This window comes from Mustela putorius, unplaced genomic scaffold (assembly GCF_011764305.1).
Source record: "Mustela putorius furo isolate JIRA1106 unplaced genomic scaffold, ASM1176430v1.1 tig00000743_pilon_pilon_pilon, whole genome shotgun sequence".
Classification (NCBI taxonomy): Eukaryota; Metazoa; Chordata; class Mammalia; order Carnivora; family Mustelidae; genus Mustela; species Mustela putorius.
Window position 1 is genome coordinate 5,169,003 of NW_025421464.1, and position 22,797 is coordinate 5,191,799.

The 22,797-nt window shown below is 40.5% G+C and overlaps 1 protein-coding gene across 8 annotated transcripts in view; it reads left to right on the top strand.

Moving 5' to 3' along the window:
* Positions 1 to 22,797, top strand: part of PHF20 (PHD finger protein 20) — a 148,686-nt gene that overhangs the window by 18,470 nt on the left and 107,419 nt on the right. For 2 of the 8 annotated variants that reach the window (XM_045084140.1, XM_045084141.1), the window contains exons 2-3: positions 5,103 to 5,217; positions 6,481 to 6,527. The exons of 2 other annotated variants lie outside the window; for them this stretch is intronic. In XM_045084140.1, the coding sequence (XP_044940075.1) occupies positions 5,135 to 5,217; positions 6,481 to 6,527 (130 nt within the window). In that variant the 5' untranslated portion in view covers positions 5,103 to 5,134. Of the gene's footprint in view, positions 1 to 5,099; positions 5,218 to 6,480; positions 6,528 to 22,797 lie in introns of those variants that run through there. 4 more of the 8 variants (XM_045084143.1, XM_045084144.1, XM_004746515.3 and 1 more) reach the window with 3 other exon arrangements.

Genomic DNA, 22,797 nt, shown 5'->3' on the forward strand with positions numbered 1-22,797 from the left:
TCTCTGCCTGCCTCTCTGCCTACTTGTGATCTCTGTCAAATAAATAAATAAAGTCTTAAAAAAAAAAAAAAAACAAAACCTAAATGTGAGAAGTTAAAAAAAAAAGGTACTTCTTAGGTAACTTTTTTTTTTTTTAGTTCCTGCATCTGTCTTGAACTCTTTTTTATTTGTTAGTGTTGTTGTCACATTAACTTGAGACTTTGTGGTGCCTGGCTGCCTAAGTCCATAGAGCATATAACTTAACGATCTCAGGGTTGTGATTTCAAGCCTTCTGTTGGGTGTAGAGCTTGCTTAAAATTTTTTTTTTTTTTAAGATTTTATTTATTTATTTGACAGAGAGAGATCACAAGTAGGCAGAGAGGCAGGCAGAGAGAGAGAGGAGGAAGCAGGCTCCCTGCTGAGCAGAGAGCCCGATGCGGGACTCGATCCCAGGACCCTGAGATCATGACCTGAGCTGAAGGCAGCGGCTTAACCCACTGAGCCACCCAGGTGCCCAAGCTTGCTTAAAAATTTAACAACAAAATTAAATTGAGACTTTTAGATAATTTATTGGGTGTCATCCCCCTTGCCCCTTGTTAGAGTTTGTTCATCTCTTTCCAGTGTTTGTGTGTGTCTTTCTGGGTGGACTGGAGCAGGGACTAAATTGGATTTCTTATTCCTAAATTTCAGCACAATGCAATACCGATAGTACTTACTAAGGAATTGTTGAATGATTTAATGTGAAATAAAAAAACAAATGCTGCCACCCCAGAGGAGAAGAGGGAAGGTTTGGGAATGGGACACAAAAGTCAGATTAATCCTTCTTCTTATTTGTTGTGGTATGGATGTAGTGTAGGAATTTAGGTGAGAGGTTTGCTGGGTTGAGGTCTGGAGTCATGGCCAAGAAAGATTCTTGAGATGTCCTTGATGCAAAATGGTGTTTTTTTAAAAAGAATGGGGACAGGATCCATGGGCAGGAAGAGCTGCTGCACTAGGGTTGTAAGGGGTGGCTGATTATATACTTGGAGTTGGGGGAGGCAAGGAAAAAGGAAGATGTCCAAGATGACTTTCCTATGCTCCGGAGGCCTTGCTAATTTCAAGCTATGGTGGTTTTTCCTTCCCGTTAACATTAAGATAGCTGGGAGCTTCCTGGAAGAGTGGTAGACTTAACTCCACCCAGGAGTGGGGGTGAGGGGAGAGGTTGCAGGGTGTTAGCTTATTCTTTGTCTTCAGCTAGTCTTCTGCTCCCTCATCAATACCAAAGTGAAACTTAAAACAAGTGGGTCAGAGTTAGAATGAAACAGGCTTTAGTTTAGTTCATGGTAAGGAAAACCTTCTGACAATTCAGTCTTAAGAGGAATTGTTTCTTTCTTTCCTTTGAGCTCTTGGGAATGATCTGCTCATCTTCATTCAATTACTGCCTTCCACACTCCCATATTTTAATGGAAGGTCTACTAGAGTACATGGGGAGAATTCGTGTGGTGAAGGAATTAATTTAGAAATCAAGCAGACCTGAGCTTTTGTTCTGGGGCTTGTCACTTAGCACCTGAACCCTAGCCAAATTACTTTAAGCATAATTTCCTCATTTGTGATAATAGAATTATTAGCAGCTAATAACTCCTTTATACTCCTTACTTTGCACCAGTCCTTTGCTCCTTAAATGGATTATCTCATTTAATCCTCACACCCATTGTTATCACCACTTTAACCCCTTTTAAGGAGAGGAGACAAATTCAGAGGTGTTAAGTAATTTACCCAAATTCATTCAGCTAGTATGGGGTGGATCTGGGGATTCAAGGCCAAGCATTTAGTCCTATTACATTATATACATAGTCTCTATAAAAGTGAGCTGTTTCCCTGCATAAAGTCTGACAAATAGTGGGAGCTTAGTGAGTGTTCATTGCCACTCTGCCTTTCTTCTTGTTTGGCATCACTTTTTTTTTTTTTTTTTTTGATTTTTAAATTTTTAAGTAATCTCTATACCCAGTTTGGGGCTGGAATTTACAATCCCAAGATCAAGAGTTGTATGCTCTACTGACTGTGCCAGCTAGGCAGCTCTGGCATTACTTTTTCATATAATCTAGGAGGCCAAACTATAAATCTGTATATTACTTATGCATGAAGTCAGAGATAAAAAGATAGATAATTTGAGGTGGTATTTGTCAGTCAAGCCAAAATTAAAACTTTTAAAAAAAGATTATTTATTTATTTTACTGAATGAGAGAGGGAACACAAGCTAGGGGACCTGGAGAGGGAGAAGCAGGCTCCCTGCTGAGCAGGGGGGCTTGATCCCATGTTGCTGGGATCATGACCTAAGTTGAAGGCAGATACTTAATGACTGAGCTACCATGCCCAAAATGAAAACTTAGACTGATTGGATTTACTTATCAGATTTGATACCTCATTTTCTTTCTTTCTTTTTTTTTTTTAAAGATTTTTTTAAATTTATTTATCAGAGAGAGAGGGGGAGAGAGCGAGCACAGGCAGACAGAGTGGCAGGCAGAGGCAGAGGGAGAAGCAGGCTCCCCGCTGAGCAAGGAGCCCGATGTGGGACTCCATCCCAGGACGCTGGGATCATGACCTGAGCTGCCCAACCAACTGAGCCACCCAGGCGTCCCAGATACCTCATTTTCCTTGAGAGTGTAAAGGGTAAAGTCAGCTAGACCTCTGACTCTCCCATTCCTAGGGTCCTTATACTGGAAACACTCTTAACATAATAGCTTTCCAGTTTCTTAGAATGTTTCAGTTCCTTAGTATTCGACTGTCAACCATTCCTGCCTTCATTTGAAGTGTGTGTTCCCTGGGATCAGCCCTTCCAAATTGGTTGTGTAATGGGTAGCTCAGCTTTCAAATTACATGGTTCTTTTTTTCTTCTTATAGAAAATTTCCATTGTGAAAATCTTCAAATTTATGAAACTTTATTTATTTATTTATTTTTAAAAAGATTTTATTTATTTGAGAGGGAGAGAGAGCACAAGCAGGGGGAGCAGCAGGCAGAGGGAGAAGCAGGCTCCCTGCTGAGCAAAGAGCCTGACATGGGACTTGGTCCCAGGACCCTGGGATCATGACCTGAGCTGAAAGCGGACACTTAACTAACTGAGCCACCCAGGTGTCCCTGTGAAACTGTTTAAAAGGAAAAGTACAGGGGTACCTGGCTGACTCAGTTGGTAGAGCATGTGACTCTTGATCTCAGGTTTGTGATTTCAAGTCCCATGTTGAATGTAGAGATCACTTAAAAAAATTAATAAAGGAAAAGAACAATCACCTACAACCTGTTTTTTCCTACCAGCCTTTTTTTTTTAAATTTAAGATTTTATTTATTTATTTGACAGAGAGAGATGACAAGCAGGCAGAGAGGCAGGCAGAGAGAGAGGAGGAAGCAGGCTCCCTGCTGAGCACAGAGCCCAATGCGGGGCTCGATCCCAGGACCCTGAGATCATTACCTGAGCCGGAGGCAGTGGCTTAACCAACTGAGGCACCCAGGCCCCCCACCTACCAGCCTTTTTAAAAAATATTTTACTTATTTGAAAGAGCGAGAGAGGGAGAAAGAGAAAGAGTGCTGAGAGGGGGGAGGGGCAGAGGGACAGAGAATCTTAAGTGGGCTCCACCAGTGCTGAGCCTGATGTGGGGCTGGATCTCATGACCCTGAAGTTATGACCTCAGCCAAAATCAAGAGTCTGGTGCTTAACTGACTGAGTCACCCAGGTGCACCTAAACACACATGAGTTTTAAAGATTTATTTAATTTATTTTAGATAGATAGTATGTGCACAAGCAGGGAGAGGGGCATAGAGAGGGGGAGCCCAACATGGGACTTGATCCCAGCACCCTGTGATCATGACCTGAGCTGAAACCAAGAGCTGAATGCTTAATTGGCTGAGCTACTCAGGTGTTCCAAACATACATGAGATGTATATATGTATGTATTTACTTATTTATTAAAGATTTTATTCATTTGACAAAGCACACAAGCAGGGGGAGCGGCAGGCAGAGGGGGAAGCAGACCTCCTGCTGAGCAGGGAACCTGACATGGGGCTCAGTCCCAGGACCCTGGGATCATGACCTGAGCCCAAGGCAGACGCCTAACTGACTGAGCCACCCAGGCGCCCCCATACATGAGTTTTAATGTGAGCTCAAAGTGATGTAATTTAGAATCCTGCCTTTTCATGTAATGTACTGCAAACAAATTCTTTCTAAAATGTAGGGGCGCCTGTCAGTCCATTACAAAGATTGTTTCTGGTGTGAGGCAGATGTTGTCTCGGTAGTGCTCTGATGTTGCTTGGGCAGTATAAACTTTTGAGACCCAAAGTTTAGCAGTGGAAAATGCAGTTTGAGGTTGCCTGCTCTGAGAATGTGGCCTGCTTAAGTGCTCCAAGAGCTCAGAGTGCTACATTTCTATTAGAACCACCTCTGGTACCTAAAGATAAATTTTATTCATATAGAAAATGACCACCAGTCCCAGGATCCAAAGAATTGATAAAGAATTACTTAGGAAAATATAAATTGTCAGAATGAACTCAAGAAGAGGCAGGAAATATACATAGAACAAAGAAAGTATAGTTCCTCCTTGTCTAGCCTTCCAAATAGGGCCAGAAATCAGTATCTCAGCTTTTATTTACTTCTTTTATATTAAAATTCATAGGAGTTGCAACTTGTAGTTATTCTTCTGTTTACTGTCTACAGTTTTGTCTTCCTTCAGTGGACTGGAGTCTTCATGAGGACAGGAAACTGTGTCTTTTTTGGTCTTGACCGTTTTTTTCTAGTCTCTCAGCAGATACTTGTTGAATGCATTAGCAAATGATTGTATTTAACCTGGAAAAGCAGTTGGGTTTTTTTGGAGTTCTGAGGTGTTCCCCTTTAAATGAGTCCTTGGTCAGCATTGTTGAGTGCAGGTCTCCTCAGGATTTCTGGAACTACAGGACACCACATAATAGAGAAGGAGGAGACAGACAGTGGAGGGCACACCTGTGTTAGGATGAGAGCAGGCTTGGAAATAGCCACTGGCAGGGTTTCTGGAGCTTTTTGTTTTGAATAATTCCTGTTTGTCTTTTATGTGTAGTGACTGATGCTACACTCTGGGCAGACTTTGCCTAAGTTTCATAAATATTTAATTGGCTTTTTCAGGAGAATAAAGGCAGCCCCGCTGATGACTGAAAATGACAAAGCATCCACCTAACAGACGAGGAATCAGCTTTGAAGTGGGAGCCCAGTTGGAAGCCCGGGACCGATTAAAAAACTGGTACTTTTGTATTTTTCTGTTAATTCCTTCAGTAAAGGATTTTTGCTAGCATTGATAAAGAGGGGTAGCCTGTGCTTTTCTGTAGTGTTTTCCTGCTCCCTGACTCTTGGAAGGTAGGAGACATAAGCCTAGAGACATGGAAATGTCCTTTCTTTTTGGTGCTGGGATCCGTCTGTCATGGAGACCATTCCGTGTCTACTTGTTAATACTCGTTTCCCCTTTCTGCCTGTTCCGAGAAGGAGTGATGGGAAAAAGAAGCATGGATGGCTACAAGGCAGGGAAGAGTTAAAAGTGGCAGCTTTCTTGCTCTTGGCTCCCTGTCTGGAAGAAGAGAGGGTAGATCAGGGATAGAAGCATGAAGGGAAGGGGTTAGATTGGAATAGTTTGTGTGTTGTGAACAACTCCTTCTGTTTTCTGGGTGTGTGTTGTGGTTGAAATTTAGTCATCATTCTGTATGGTGATTAAATGTAGAGGCCGAGGGCTTGTAATCCTCTGACTTGTCATTGACTTGTAACCTCTGGGTGGTAATTCCCACTTTGAGGTTCAGCTTCATCCGTAAATGTGTGGATAGTAGTAATATCAACCTCAGAGTTTTTCTGAGAATCAGGTAGTAGAATATGTGGAGAAAGGCCTTCCTTACCAACTGTAAAATGATGGTTGTTGAGAATGTCCTACAATTGTGGTCATTTGTTAATGTTTAAGGTAAAGGTGGGGGTTTCAGAATTCAAGCATTTCTGAGTGTAGTCCTTTTGGGGAGTTTCCTCAAAATAGACTGACCAGTTCCTGGGGCGTAGGAAGAGAAGAGAGGGGAAAAGAGAAGCAGGGAAATGTTGGTTGGGGCAGGAAATGTCTCTGCTGCCTTTTGGGGATAGATTTGATAAATGAATTGTAGACCTTTTAAATACCTTGTTGTTTTAGGCTGTTTGTATTATCTGTGATTATTTCCCTTTTTTGTTTTCTCTCAGCTCTTTTTAAGGCAGCTTAATCAAGGGAAGAATTCTTTTCAAATGTGGAAAAAAATTAAAATTTAGAAAAAGTAAAGAAGTACAGCTAGCCATAAAATAATCTGTATAGTTATCTCTCAGAATAAATATTAGTGAATATTAATAAATTAGTATGTAAAATTTAATAATAAGATTTATTAATAAATTAATGCCACTCAGAATAAATGACATTTTTGTTTTATTATATTTATGTTAAAGAATTAAGGCTATAAAACATTTCTGATTTAATCCAAGTGTCTTTTATACCTTACCGATTCAGTTCCCCTTCTGTGTTCCAAAGAGGCAACCAGCATCCCGAAGTTGGTTGTATCCTTTCTGTCCATGTTTTTACATTTTAACTATATATATGTATTCATAAGTAATAGTTAGAATCACTTTATTTAAAATCACTTCGTTTAAAAATGAAGATGTTTTATTACATTGTTTGTTCCTTTAGCTTGTGTTTGTGTGATTCATGCATACTGATACATAAGATACTCCTCCTAACTTCTGTATAGAGTTCTGTTGTATGAATATACCATATTAAAAAAAAGGAATATATCATATTTCATTTATCTACTCTCCTACTGATAGACATTTAGATTCCAGTTTTTCACTTTATTTTTAAAGTAAGCTCCAGGCCCAGTGTAGGGTTTGAACTAATAACCTGGAGGTTAAGAATCCCATGCTCTCTACTGAGCCAGCCAGGCTCCCCTCCAGTTTTTCTGCTTTAAACTTAATGTTGCTGGGGTGCTTGGTTAGCTCAGTCAGAAGAGTGTGCCACTCTTGATCTTAGGGTCATGAGTTCAAGCCCCATGTTAGTGTAAAGATTACTAAAAAGAGTAATAAATTTAAAAAATAAACAACACACTGTTATTGTGAACATCTCTGTAAATGACTTTTTTGTGTATCCTTTTGCAAGAATACTTCTTGGGCAGTGACTTTCAAACCTTTTTTATGGCAATTTATAGTAAGAAATATATTTTAAATCCAGTGTAATACCCATCCATATACACATAATAATTTAACTGGAGCAAAAACTTAGAGACAGTTCTTAACCTTGGACATGCTTTATATTCTGATGTTTTCCCTCTATATTGTATGTATGTTTCCTGAACATATGTACAAGTGCTGGTCTAGATTCATTAATTTTATTTTATAATCCAGTGGGTCATGAACTGCTGTTTGATAAGCCCTACTCCAGTGAATTTGTTAAGTAATATGATACACACATTTTCAGTTTTACTGGAAATTGCCAAGTTTATCTCCAAAATGCTTCTATTAAATTACACCCCCACAGTAGTGCATTAAACTTCCTGTTTTTCCATGTCCTTATCAATCCTTGCTTTTTAAAGACTTTCTGGTCTTGCTAATCTGTTGGTTATGAAACTTTGTTTTATTCTCTGTTGCTCATACTTCTGGTGAGGTAGAGCATTTTCTAATATGTGTGTTCTGTGACTTGTTCTTGGCTTTTTCCTATTTGATTGTCTGTTCTCAGTGATTTTTTAGTGTTCTTCTAATACGTTATGGATTCCAATTCTTTGTCAGTTTGTGTTGCAGAAATCTTCCAGTCTGTAACTTGTCTTTTCAGCTTGTTTGTTTCTTTTGTTTCTTTTTTTTTTTTAATTAAAAAAAAAGGTTTTATTATTTATTTATTTGAGAGAAATAAAGAGGACAAGCAGGGGGAGCAGCAGGCAGAGGGAGGGAGAAGCAGGCTTCTTGCTGAGCAAGGAGCCTGGTGTGGGGCTCGATCCCATCATGACCTGAGCTGAAGGCATACTCTTTTTTTTTTTTTTTTTTTTTTTTTTAAGATTTTATTTATTTATTTGACAGAGAGAAATTACAAGTACACTGAGAGGCAGGCAGAGAGAGAGAGAAGGAAGCAGGCTCCCTGCCGAGCAGAGAGCCCGATGTGGGACTCGATCCCAGGACCCTGAGATCATGACCTGAGCCGAAGGCAGCGGCTTAACCCACTGAGCCACCCAGGCGCCCCTGAAGGCATACTCTTAACTGACTGAGCCACCCAGGTGCCCCCTTTCAGCTTGTTTTTGATATCTTTCGTGGCATATAGTACTCCTAAATTCTTCTAAAAGTTTTAAAGTTTTGCTTTTCACATTTTGATCTTTATTTACCTAGAATTGATCTTATGTATGGGATGAACCTGGTCTAATTTTAAATAATCAGGTGCCTCATCATCGTTTGTAGGACAGTCCATTCTTTCCCCACTGATCTGCAGTACCACTTCTATATACCAAGTGCCATAACATCACACTCTCTGTTTTTAACTCCTTACTCTGTTCTATTAATTTATATTTACTCTGGTGCTAATAGCAACACATCGAATTTATATTGCTTTAAAGTAAGTCTTTATAGCTATTAAGACAGATTTTGCCCCTGTGTGCTTTATTTGCTGTATTCTTAAACCTTTTCTCTTACTTTTTCAAAAAATTGAAGTATAATGGACATTCAGTGCTATATTAGTTTCAGATCTAGATCTTTACTTTTAATGTGAATTTTAATTTTAATTTTATTTTAAAAATGATTTATTTATTATTTATTTAAATGATTTATTCTAGAGGAAAAGAGAATGTGCATGTGTGAGAGGGTGTGAACCAGGGGGGAGGGGCAAAGGAAGAGGGGGAGAGAAAATCCTTAAGCAGATTTCCTGCTGAGCAAGGAGCCTGACATGGGGCTTGATCCCAGGACTCTGAAATGATGACCTGAGTGGAGATCAAGAGTTGGCTACTTAACCGATCGAGGCACCCAGGTGCCCTGAAAATACTACGTTTTTGTATTTATTCACATTTTCCTTTATAAACATAAGTAATGTTTTATAACCTTCATAAAGCTTTTGCATTTTATCTATTAGACTTATTCCTAAGTACCTTCTAGTGTTTGTTGCTTCTATGAATGGATCTTTTTTCTTTTATTGCAGAGCGCGCACATGCATGCGTGAGTAGGGGAGGGGGATAGAGGGAGAGGAAGAGATAATCTTAAGCAGGCTGCATGCCCAGCTTAGAGCCCTACCCTGGGCTTAGTCTCAGACCCTGTGATCACAACTCTGAGATCATGACCTGAGTTGAAATTAATAGATGCCTAACTGATTAAGTTACCCAGGAGCACCTTGTGAATGGATATTTTTTTTAAAGATTGTATTTATTTATTTATTTGAATGAGTGAGCGAGAGAGAGAGAGAGAGAGAGAGGAGAGAGTATATGTGAGTGGGAGGAGGACAGAGACGAGACTCTCAAGCAGACTCTGTGCTGAGCGTGGGGCCCCATATGGGGCTTGATTCCACGATCCTGAGATCATGATGTGAGCTGAAACCAAGAGTGGGATGCCCAACCTACTGAGTCACCAGGTATCCCTGGATCTTTTTTTTTTTTTTTTAAAGATTTTATTTATTTATCAGAGAGAGGGAGAGAACGAGCACAGGCAGACAGAATGGCAGGCAGAGGCAGAGGGAGAAACAGGCTCCCCGCTGAGCAAGGAGCCCAATGTGGGACTCGATCCCAGGACGCTGGGATTATGACCTGAGCTGAAGGCAGCTGCCCAACCAACTGAGCCACCCAGGCGTCCCTCCCTGGATCTTTTTATATTACATTTTCTCTTTGGTTATTGGTGGTGTTTAGTAATGCTGTTGAGTCTTGTTGTTGTTGACCAGATTCAGTGTGTGAACTTTACTGAGATTGTAGTTAAACTGAACAAGGTGTCCTACTGAGATCATAGTTTAAAAGCAACTGCTAAAAAAAGATTTTATGACATTTATGAGATTGTTGGAAATTTGAACAGTGATTAATGATATAAAAGCATCGTTAATTCTTTTAGGTTTGGAAATGGTATAGCTATGTTTTAAAAAAGTCCTCATTTTTTAGAGATTACATACAGACATTTATGAATAAAATGATTTGTTGTCTGGGACTTTCTTCAAAGATAATATGAGGGGAGGAAAGGATGGGAGGATAGAGGAAGCAAAAGTGGTCATAGGGGTGGATACGTGAGGGTTTATTTCTCATAAATTTTGTATGTTAAACTTGTGTGCAGAAAGCTTGCTGCATTTTCATACTTGTCCTACTAGTTCTTTTGGATTTTTTACGTAGATGGTCATATATATGCAAACGGGTATATTGCCTCTTGCTTTCCAGTCCTTATGCCTCTTCTTTCTTTTCCTTCCTTCCGTCTTTCATCCCTTTTCTTTCCTTCTCTCTTTGTCCCATTTTCATTGACCAGAACTACACTGGCATGGTGTCAAATGGTAATGGTAACAGTAGCATTCTGTGTCTTACTGTTTGATTAACAGGAGTTCATGTGAAGGTTCATCATTAAATATGATGTTTAATGTTAAGATCATGATAGACTCGGGGCGCCTGGGTGGCTCAGTGGGTTGAGCCTCTGCTTTCGGCTTGGGTCATGGTCTCAGGGTCCTGGGATCGAGCCCCGCATCGGGCTCTCTGCTCTGTAGAGAGCAGAGAGGAGCCTGCCTCCCCATCTCTATCTCTGCCTGTCTCTCTGCCTACTTGTGATCTCTGTCAAATAAATAAAATATTAAAAAAAAAAAAAAGATCATGGTAGACTCTTTAATCAGATTAAAGTAATTTCTTCCTGTTTATTCCTTGTTTGCTGGAAGTTTTTGTTTTTGTTTTGTTTTCCCCTAGCCTGTGTGACTGTTGAGTTTCAGCTAATGCTTTTTCTTTTTTTTTTTTTTTTAAGATTTTATTTATTTATTTGACAGAGATCACAAGTAGGCAGAGGGGTAGGCAGAGACATAGAGAGGGGGAAGCAGGCTCCCTGCCAAGCAGAGAGCCTGATGTGGGGCTCGATCCCAGAACCTGGGATCATGACCTGAGCCGAAGGCATAGGCTTTAACCCACTGAGCCACCCAGGTGCCCCTCATCTAGTGCTTTCTGGACATCTCATTAATTGACCATATAGGTTTTTGTCTCTTCAGTATATTAATATGTATGGTATATGACATTAGTAGATTTTCTGATGAGCAGTTCTTGCCTGCATGCCTGGATAGACTCTATTAGGTCATTTATATAATAAATTATGGGATTCAGTTTGCTAATATTTTATTTGGGATTTTGATATCCATGTTCACTAGTACTTTGGTTTTGATCTTTTCTTGCACCATCCTTGTCTGGTTTAAGTCTGTTGTTGTAGAAGTCCTAGGAAATGAGGTAGTTTTTTCTTTTTTTCCCCCTCTGGAACAGGTTTCATTTCATTTATTTATTTATTTAAAAAAGATTTACTTGAGAGAGAGACAATGCATTTGGTGGTGGGTAGAGGAGCAGAGGGGGAGTGAGAGGGGAAAGCAGACTCTTCACTGAGTGCGGAGCTCTTGGTGGGGCTTGATCCCAGGACCCTGAGATCATGACCTGAGATGAAACTAAGAGTCATATGCTTAACTGACTGAACCACCCAGGTGCCCCATCTGGAACAGTTTCTTGAAGCTTTGCTAAGTCTTGCCAACCCTCCCCCCGCCAGCAAGGAACCTTATGTGGGACTCTATCCCAGGATCCTGGGATCATGACCTGAGCTGAAGGTACATGTTTTAATCGACTGAGCCATTTAGGCATCCCTTTCTTTTTTCATTTTTAAGGATCACCAAAACTCAGATCATTTAGTGTGGTGATGTAGTCAGTTCTAACATTCATTATTTTCTTTGGTGCTAAAATTATCCCAAATTTAGCTAGTCAGAAACCCTTTAAACTGGGTTCTTTGTTCTTTCAATACACTTCTATTAGTCCTTGAGTATTTTCTTTTTTTCTGGCACTACTTAGAAGGCCCACATTTATTTTGCCCCTGTCATTCTCTAGACCCTGAAGTCAGCCATTTCTCCAAGGAGGCCTAATTCCTTTTAGGTGGAAGTAGTATTTAGAAATAACTCTGGGCACTGGCTGTGTTTATTGCTGCTAGAATGTTACTGCTTTTAGGCCTTTTCAGTAGATAGAGCTCAGAAATAAAATTTTTGAAAAGTTGTGAGTTCATTTTGGTATTTCCATTTTAAATTTAATATTTTGTAATTTATATTTTTATTTTTATCTTTTATTTTGAAAATTTTTTTTTCTAAAATTTAATTTTTGTTGTTGTTCTTCAATTTTATTTATTTACCTGACAGAGAGAGAGAGAGATCACAAGTAGGCAGAGAGGCAGGGGAAAAGCTCCCCGCCGAGCAGAGAGCCCAATGCGGGGCTCAGTCCCAGGACCCTGAGACCATGACCTGAGCCGAAGGCAGAGGCCCAACCCACTGAGCCACCCAGGCGTCCCAACACATATATAGATAGGTCTTTTTTTTTTTTTTTTTTAAAGATTTTATTTATTTATTTGACAGAGAGAGATCACAAGTAGGCAGAAAGGCAGGCAGAGAGAGAGAGAGAGGAGGAAGCAGGCTTCCTGCTGAGCAAAGAGCCCGATGTGGGACTCGATCCCAGGACCCTGAGATCATGACCTGAGCCGAAGGCAGTGGCTTAACCCACTGAGCCACCCAGGTGCCCCTAGATAGGTCTTATAAGTATCACATCCTTATCTTATAAGTATCACAACTTACAAGATAAGGAGAACACCTAAAGAATTTGCTTATGCTATACCCTTGCCGGTCTATAATTATTTGATTTGATTTAAAAAATTTTTTTTAAAGATTTTATTTGTTAATTTATTTTATTTATTTTTTGAGAGAGAGAGAACACATGAGTGCATGCTGTAAGTGGGGGACAGAGGGAGAGGGGGGAGAGAGAATCCTAAGCAGGCTCAGGCTTATTGTGGAGCTTGATGCGGGGCTCAGTCTCAGGACCCTGAGATCATGACCAAGCTGAAGTCGAGTTGTATGCCCAGCTGACTGAGCTACCCTGGACCTCTGAAGATTTTTTTTTAAAAAAGATATTTATTTATTTATTTATTTGATAGAGAGAGAGAGAGAGAGAGATATCACAAGTAGGCAGAGAGGCAAGCAGAGAGGGAGGATGCAGGCTCCCCGCTGAGCAGAGAGCCCGATGCAGGGCTCCATCCCAGGACCCTGAGATCATAACCTGAGCTGAAGGCAGAGGCTCCAACCCACTGAGCCACCCAGGTGCCCCCCCAAGATTTTATTTTTATGTTATGTCTACATTCATTGTGGGGCTGAAACTCACAACCCTGAGATCAAGAGTCCCATGCTCCACTAACTGAGCCACCCAGGCGCTCCTGATTATTTTTTATTTATCTGTCTTTCCTTCTAGAATGCTAGCTCAGTTGAGGGCTAGTACGGTAGATTGGGTTCTCTGAGAAGCAGTGTAATTGATTGATTTGGAAACCCCCTGTAGAGGGAAATGGGGAAGGAAGGGAAGAGGCTGGGAAGAGTTTTAACCCCTCGCAGGGAGAGAAAAGGAAGGTAGGATGTCTTCCATCTACCAGTAAGTTTTGGCAAAGGAGATGGGGATTTCTCAAGCCATTGTTGCTGTCAAAAGAGTCTTGTCTCCCAGGAAGAGTCTTATCTTAGTATACCTGCTTACTCAGTCCTTGGCTAGGAACAATGCTAGGGAAGTGTGGAGATGGCACAGAGGTCAGGATGGGTTTAGTGCCTTTGCGGCTGGTGTCAGTTACTATCTACTTGGTAAGGATGTGGTAGTTGCATTTCCAAGGCAGCCATGGATGTGCTATCAATTTTGTTTGCTGATATATCTCTAGTGCCTGAAAATTGTTCCTGGCATATAATAGGTAATCAATAAATAAACCCTGGTTTCTCTCTTACCTTGTCTGCTACATACATACTTCACGTTAAACCACAATAGCAATGGTAACTAACATTTATCAGAGATTTGCTATGTGTCAGGTACAATGCTAATTGCCTTAATTGCTTTACATGAGGTATCTCATTTGTGGACCAAGTTCCAAATGACTGTAGGAAACATTTTTCTAGGTGTTCTGATTGCTTACATCTTAAGCCTGAGAGAATTTTTTTTTTTAATATTGCAGAATTAGATAGCAATTATGTATAGGACTGACTGTGCCAGGTTCCCTATATACAGCTATTCCATTAAATCTTCTCAGCAAGCTATGTTGTTTATTATTTTGATTTTATAAATGAGGGAAGAAACAAAGCCTCACAGAGGTAAAAATCCCTTGTTCCAAATTTCACAGCCAGTGTGTGGTAGAGCTGGGATTGAACCCCTGTTGATCTGACTCCAAAGACTGGCTATGCCTCCCAGGTGATTCCTTTCCCTAGTGATATTTTTCTGAGTGCTCTTCCATATTTTCTGGATTTACTTCTAGGTTGCAAAAAAAAAAAAAAAAAAAAAGTCATGAAAAGGGTTAAATTATTTTTCAAAACCCATGTGACAGTAGATGTGTATGAAGATACAAATGTGACCCAGAATGGGTGAGTGTGTCTTTCTGGATTAATGCTTTGACATTTTTAATAGGTTTATATCTTTGATTTATTTTGTCTGTGATGCTTATACAGAAGCCTGGTTTCTCTCTTACCTTGTCTGCTACATACATACTTCATGTTAAACCACAATAGCAATGGTAACTAACATTTATCAGAGATTTGCTATGTGTCAGGTACAATGCTAATTGCCTTAATTGCTTTACATGAGGTATCTCATTTAAGCCCCCAAAGCAAACCCATTTGGAACTGAAGAATCTGAGATTAACTTGGTTTGTTAGAAAACTGTTTTATGTATACCTGACCAGAGTGCATTTGTAAATTATCCAAACCAGCTTTTCCTTCCTAAATTCTAGGGTCCCTAAGAAATCACAGGATTAGGATTTTTATTATTTAGAGAGGGGAGTTTGTAAAATACAGATTCAGATTTTCCATGGAAGTTGTTAGTTCTAAAAACAGTTTATCTCACCAAACAGGATATGGATTATTGATAAGAATGCATGTTCTAATTTTACACCTACCACTTTGGGGGACAATTTCCAGATATCCATTTCCTACTCTGTAGATGGTGTAATCTTGCCTGCCCACTTTACCTTTAGGGTTATGCAGATGAACTGAGTAGCATGTGAGAGGCTGCAGTCTCCTAGCAATCAACGTTTGGTGGCTAGAACAGAAACTGCTAGCTCTGCCTCCCTCCGCCTTGTTCCCTTCATTTGTCAGGAGCACACCATCTGCCTCAAACAGTAGGCCTGGCCTTCTCTCATCTTGCCCAGAACACGGTGCAAAACTCCTTCTGTCTGTTGCTTTCCTGACTCCTTGGCACATTTCCACTGCTTTGTTTCCATATAAGTTGATCATAGTCTCCTTCTACTTTTTGTACAAAAGATTTTTTTTTAAAGATTTTATTTATGTATTTGACAGAGATCACAAGTAGGTAGAGAGGCAGGCAGAGAGAGAGAGAGAGAGAGAGAGAGAGGAGGAAGCAGGCTCCCTGCCTAGCAGAAAGCCCAATGCAGGATTTGATCCCAGGACCCCAAGACCATGACCTGAGCTGAAGGCAGAGGGTTAACCCACTGAGCCACCCAGGTGCCCTACTTTTTGTACAAAAGATTTTAAAATCTGGGTTGTGTAATGTCCTTAGTTAGCTCTCCTTTAAATTTTCTTTTTTTTTTTTTTAGTATTATTTGCATCGATCAAGTCTCGGTTCCTGGTTGTTACCTCTTGCACGTCTTCTTCTTCTTTTTTTTAATTAACGTATAATATATTATTTGCCCCAGGGGTACAGGTCACCATACATTTCACAGCATTCACCATGGCCCATACCCTCCCCAGTGTTCATAAGCCAGTCACCCTGTCTCTACCCCTCAACCTCCCAGCAACCCTCAGTTTGTTTTGTGAGATTAAGAGTTTATTATGGTTTGTCTCCCTCCTGATCCCATCTTGTTTCATTTTCTCCTTCCCTACCCCGCCACAACCCCCTGCCCTGCCTCTCAAATTCCTCATGTCAGAGAGATCATATGATAATTGATCAATCAGATCATCTGATTGACTTATTTCATTCAGCATAATACCCTCTAGTTCCATTCACATTGTTGCAAATGGCAAGATTTCATTTCTTTTGATGGCTGCATAGTATTTCATTGTATATATACACCACATCTTCTTTATCCATTCATCTGTTGATGGACATGTAGATTCTTTCCATAGTTAGGCAGTTGTGGACATTGCTGCTATAAACATTTGGATGCACGTGCCCCTTTGGATCACTACATTTGTATCTTTAGGGTAAATACTCAGTAGTGTGATTGCTGGGCCCTGGGATAGGTCTATTTTCAACTTTTTGAGGAACTTCTATACTCTTTTCCAGAGTGGCTGCACCAGCTTGCATTCCCACTGACAGTGTAGGAGGGTTCCCCTTTCTCCGCATCCTCATCAACATTTGTTGTTTCCTGACTTGTTAATTTTAGCCATTCTGACTGGTGTGAGATGGTGTCTCATTGTGGTTTTGATTTGTACTTCCCTGATGCCGAGTGATGTTGAGCACTTTTTCATGTGTCTGTTGTCCATCTGGATGTCTTCTTTGCAGAAATGTCTGTTCATGTCTTCTGCCCATTTCTTGATTGGATTATTTGTTCTTTGGGTGTTGAGTTTGATAAGTTCTTTATAGATTTTGGATACTAGCCCTTTATCTGATATGTTGTTTGCGAATATCTTCTCCCATTCTGTCAGTTGTCTTTTTTTTTTTGGACTGTTTCCTTTGCTCTGCAAAAGCTTTTGATCTTGGTGATGTTCCAATAGTTCATTTTTGTTTCCTTGCTTTTGGCGATGTTTCTAGGAAGAAGGTGCTGTGGCTGAGCTTACCTCTTCACTTCTTGTACCATCCTTCCCCCCCCTCTTTTTTTTTTAAAGATTTTATTTATTTATTTGACAGACGGAGATCACAAGTAGATGGAGAAGCAGAAGCAGGCTCCCTGCTGGGCAGAGAGCCCGATGTGGGGCTCGATCCCAGGACCCTGGGACCATGACCTGAGCCGAAGGCAGTGGCTTAATGACTGAGCCACCCAGGCGGCCCCTTCCCCCCCTTTTTTATTTTACTTTTATTAAAGTAATTTTTCACTGGGGCATCTGACTGGCTTCGTCAGTGGAATATGTGACTTTTGATCTTGGGGTTGTGAGTTAGAGCCCCATGTTTCATGTACAGCCTAATTAAAAATAAAAATCTTACGGGGTACCTGGGTGGCTCATTCGTTAAGCTTCTGCCTTCGGCTCAGGTCATGGTCCCGGGGTCCTGGGATTGAGCTCTGCATCGGGCTCTCTGCTTGGTGGGAAGCCTGCTTCTCCCTCTCCCATTCCTCCTTTTAGTGTTCCCTCTCTCACTGTGTCTCTCTCTGTCAAATAAATAAAATATTAAAAAAAAAACTTAGAAAAAAATGAAAATAATTTTTCATTTCTGAGCTTTTCACATACATGTTTTGAGTGTCTGCTGGGAGTCAGACACTAAGCTACAGACTGTGGAATGAAGGAAGAATCACATAGGACCCTCAAGTTTAGAGGCCACTCAGGTATTTGGCTCTGGCTCTTAGCATTGCTGGCCAATGATGTTAATCATATATGCTCATGGTTATGTCTTTGCTAATAGCTCACATTTATTTATTATTTATTTAAAAGCTTTTATTTATTTGTCAGAGAAAGAGAGAGAGAGAGAGCAAGTACAGCAGGGGGAGCAGCACGCAGAGGGAGAAAAAGGCTTCCCGCTGAGCAAGGAACCTGATGTGGGACTAGATCCCAGGACTCTGGGATCACGACCTAAGCTGAAGGCAGACGCTTAACCGGCTGAGCCACCCAGGTGTCCCAATAACTCACACTTATTGGGGGATTTTTTCTTTGTCAGGCACAAGTCTAAAAGCTTTACATGTTATACCCTATGTAATTCTCATAACACTAGGAGTTGTGGGTATTTTTATTATTCCCATTTTATACATGAGGAAACAGACGCAGAGTGGTTAACTAAGTTGCCCAACCTTGCACAACCAGATGAATTTGGAACTTGAATCAAGGTAGTCTGGCTTGTGAGCATGAGAGGGCATAACTTTGATCCCCATGCTGTGTCTTGTACCTAGGGTAGAAAGTGAAGTTTTTGAAATTAATTATATCATAAAGTGATACTTAACTCTGTACAGAGTTCATGTATAACCCCCGGAGGGAGAACAGTTAATTTCGTGTGTGGGATTTTAGATGTCTTCCCACAGGTGTCTTATGCTAAGACATTCATTCAGTGCTAGATGCTGGAGATAGAGTGGTAATTAAGACTGATGGGTAGTCCCTGATTTTTAGGAGCTGACATTTGGTGGAGGTAGATGGACCATAAACAAGCAGACCCATACCTATAAGGTTAGGTGGTGATAAATGATAGGAGGAGGAATAAGTACTAACAAGTAGACAAGGAGTGTGACATGGTGTGTGTATGTGGGGTGTTTTTTTTCATGAAGAAGGTATTCAGGGAAGATCTATCTATTAAGGAGACATTTGAATAGTGATCCGAAGTGAGGGAGGGAGTGAGCCAGGTGGATATCCAGGGGAAGAGGGATTTAGGCAGAGGCAGCCAAGGTACAGCATGCTCATGTTCAAGATGGAAAAAGAGGGTAAAGATTAATGGTGTCAGAGGAAGGAGATGAGTCCACGTATGTCAGCAGGAGCCAGATCTGGTCATACTTGGGGATTTGGAATTTATTCTGAATATAATAGGAAGTCATTGAAAGATTTTAAACAGGTATATGACATTATCTGGTTTCAGTTATTTAAAGTGGCTGTGGTTATTTTGTGTAGAATATGCTGTAGGCAGGCATGGAAAGAAAGAGGGAGAATAGTAGTCTTTGGTTCTAGTTTGGATTAAAGGTGATAGTTGCTTGAACAAAAAAAGCAGCAGTGGAGATGATGGGAGGTGGTCAGAGTCTGAGTATTTTTTGAAGGTATAGCTGACGGATTTGCAGGTGATATTGTAAGAAAAACAGAAGAGTCAAGGGTGACTCCAAGGGTGTTTGTTCTAAGTGCTAGTAGAATTACCACTTGCTGAAATGGGGAAAATTAGTAATTTGGTTTTGGGCATGTTAAATATTGCATTCCTTTTAGATAACCAAGTGGAGATTGTTGAACAGATGGTTGAATAACTAAGTGAGTCAAGCACTGAGGTGTGAGCTCTGGGTTAGAGATAGAAATTTGGGAATTGGCAGTGAGTAGTACATGGGATTAAAAAAATATATATTTTATTTTTTAGAGCAGTTTTAGGTTTGCAGCAAAATCGAGCAGAAAGTACAGGGAGGACCCATCGCTTGGCCCTATACTTTCATAGCTTTCCCATCAACACCCTGCAGGAGAATGGTACATTTGTTACAGTTTATGGACCTACATTGAACCATCATTATCACCCAAATTCCATAGTTTATGTTAGGACTTACTTTTGATGTTGTACATTCTTTGAGTTTGGACAAATTTATGATGACACATATCTACTGCTATGGTATTGTACAGAAGAGTTTCACTGCCCTAAAAATCCTCTGTAATTTGCCTCTTCAGTTGTTCTTATCCCCTAACCCCTGGCAATCACTGACCTTTTTGCTGTCTCCATAGTTTTATCTTTTCCATAATGTCATCAGTTGAACATAGATACAGTAGGTAGCCTTCTCAGATTTTTTTTTTCCATTTAGTAAGAAGCAATTGAGGATTCTTTTTTTTTTTTTTTTTTAAGATTTTATTTATTTGAGAGAGAGACAGTGAGAGAGAGCATGAGTGAGGAGAAGGTCAGAGAGAGAAGCAGACTCCCCGTGGAGCTGGGAGCCTGATGTGGGACTGGATCCTGGGACTCCAGGATCATGACCTGAGCCGAAGGCAGTTGTCCAACCAACTGAGCCACCCAGGCGTCCCGCAATTAAGGATTCTTTATGTCCTTTCATGGCTTGATAGTTCATTTCTTTTTAGCATTAAATAATATTATGTTGTCAGAATGTACCACAGTTTATTTGTCCATAAGTTTTCAACTCATTTGGGTAAATACTAAAGAAGGTGGTTGCGGGGTGCCTGGCTGGCTCAGTTGGTGGAACATGCAACTTTTCTTTTTTCTTTCCCCTTTTTTTTTTTTTAAAGTAAGCTCCCCATGCACTTTAGTGCCCAGTGTGGGGCTTGAACTCACAGCCCTGAGGTTAAGGACCTGAGGTGAGATCAGGTGTCAGACCCTTAACCAACTGAGCCACCCAGGCACCCTGAGCATGCAACTCTTGATCTTAGGATCGTAGTTCACGCCCCATGTTGGGTGTAGAGCTTACTAAAAAAAAAAAAAAAAAAAGAAGCATGTGATTGCCAGATCATATGGTATATTTAGTTCTGCAAGAAACTGCCAAACTCTTTGCGAGTGGCTGTACCATTTTGCATTTGTACCACCTGTGAATGAGCGTTACTATTACTCTACATGCTCACCAATATTTGATCCTCAGTGTTTTGGATTTTGGTCATTATAATAAGTAAGTAGTGGTATCTCATTGTTATTTAAATTTGCAATTTCTCTAATGAAATATGTTGAATATCTTTTCATACGCTTATTTGTTGTCTTTATATATTCCTTGGTGAGGTGTCTGTTAAGGTCTTTTGCCCATCTTTTGTTTGTTTCTTTGTCTTCTTGTTGTTGAGTTTTAAGAGATCCTTGTGTATTTTGGATAACAGTTCTTTATCAGAGGTGTTTTCATGGGACTGGATGAGCTCATCCAGGGCTGTGCTCTGGCCGCTAGCCACATGTAGCTGTTTAAGTAAAATTGAAAATTCATCTCCTGAGTCACACTAGGCACAATTCCAGTATTCAGTAGCCACATGTGGCTAGTGGCTACCAATTGGAGAGCAGAAATGTAGAAAGTTTTCAATGAGAAGGTTCTGTTAGATAGTGGTAATCTAGGTAGTCAGTATAGATAAAAAGGACTAAGCCCAGGAGCCTTCCTGTAGATGTTAGCAGATGTAGAGGAACCAGCAAAAGAGACTGGGAAGGGGAGACCATTGAGGCAAGAGGAATCCCAAGAGGAGAATGTCTAGAGGCTTCGTGCAAAAAATCATTTCAAGAAGCAGGGAGTAATAACTTCAGTTTGTGATGCTCCTGGGTCAAGTAAGATGAAGATTCAGTGACTACTGATTCAGTGACATCGAGGTTTTAGATGATCTTTTTTTTTTAAGATTTTATTTATTTATCAGAGAGAGAGAGGGAGAGCGAGCGCAGGCAGACAGAATGGCAGGCAGAGGCAGAAGCAGGCTCCCTGCTGAGCAAGGAGCACACTGTGGGATTCGATCCCAGGACGCTGGGATCATGACCTGAGCCGAAGGCAGCTGCTTAACCAACTGAGCCACCCAGGCGTCCCGAGGTTTTAGATGATCTTGATGAGAGTTGTTTTAGCGGAGCAGTGGGGACAAAATCCTGATTGGTCTGAGTTCAGGAAAAATGGGAGAGAGACTGGTATGGTGTACAAATGGAGGAATAAACCATTTACAGGAGCAGATAGTTCATTTATTATAAGGGGGAAAAGGGAGACTGGATATACAGATAGAAATGAAGGTTGACAGGCAGAATTGGTGATTGGAGCATGTGTTTTTTTCTTTGTGTATGTATGTGTGTGTTTTCTGTTTTACACTTGAGTTATAGGGACACCTGGGTGGCTCAGTTAAGCATCTGCCTTAGGCTCAGGTCATGATACCACATCCTGGGATTGAGATCCACACTGGGCTCCCAGCTCGGTGAGCCTGCTTCTCCCTCTCTGCCTGCTGCTCCCCTTGCTGTGCTCTCTCTCTCTCTGTTAAGTAAATAAAATCTTTAAAAAAAATAAAGTTGAGTTATAATTTACATACTGTACAGTTCTGTGAGGCTTGCCAAATTTATAGTTAGGCATGTACCACCACAGTCAAAATGTAGAGCGCTTTTATCACTCTACAAAATTTCCTTGTATCCTTTTGTAGTCAACTCCTCCTACCGCTTTTGGCTCTTATGACCCAGGATCCTGTCCTTGTACATATAGTTTTACTTTTTCCATGCTGTCATAAAAATGGAATTGTATGATGTGAAGTCTATTAAATTTGGCCTCTTATCATATTCACTTACAATACTTTGAGATTCATTCACAGTTTAGCATGAATCAGTTGGTTGGTCCTTTTATCTCTGAGTAGAATTCCATTGTATGGATGTACCACAGTTATCTGTGTAGCTGTTGAAAAATGTGAATTGTTTCCAGTTTATGCTAAATACGAGAGAATGTAAGTTCTCATTTGTCTTGGGTAAATACCAAGGAGTGGGATTGCTGGGTACCAGGTTAAGTGTGTTTAACTTGTTGAACTGCCAAACTATTTTCTAATGTGGCTATTCCAGTTTACATTTCCACCAGCAATGCATCAGAGTCCCAGTTGCTCTGTGTCTTTGCCAGCACTTGGTAGGATTCGTTTGTTTCCCTCCTTTTTTTATTGTTTTACTTAGTTGATTTGTATTTTATATACTGTAAATTCACTCTTCTAAAGGATACAAATGAACGATTTGTAGCATATTCACAAAGTTGTACAACTCTCACAACTACCTAATTTCAGAATATTTTCATCACCCCAAAAAGAAACCCTGTAGGGGCGCCTGGGTGGCTCAGTGGGTTAAAGCCTCTGCCTTCAGCTCAGGTCATGATCCTAGGGTTCTGGGATCAAGCCCCGCATCGGGCTCTCTGC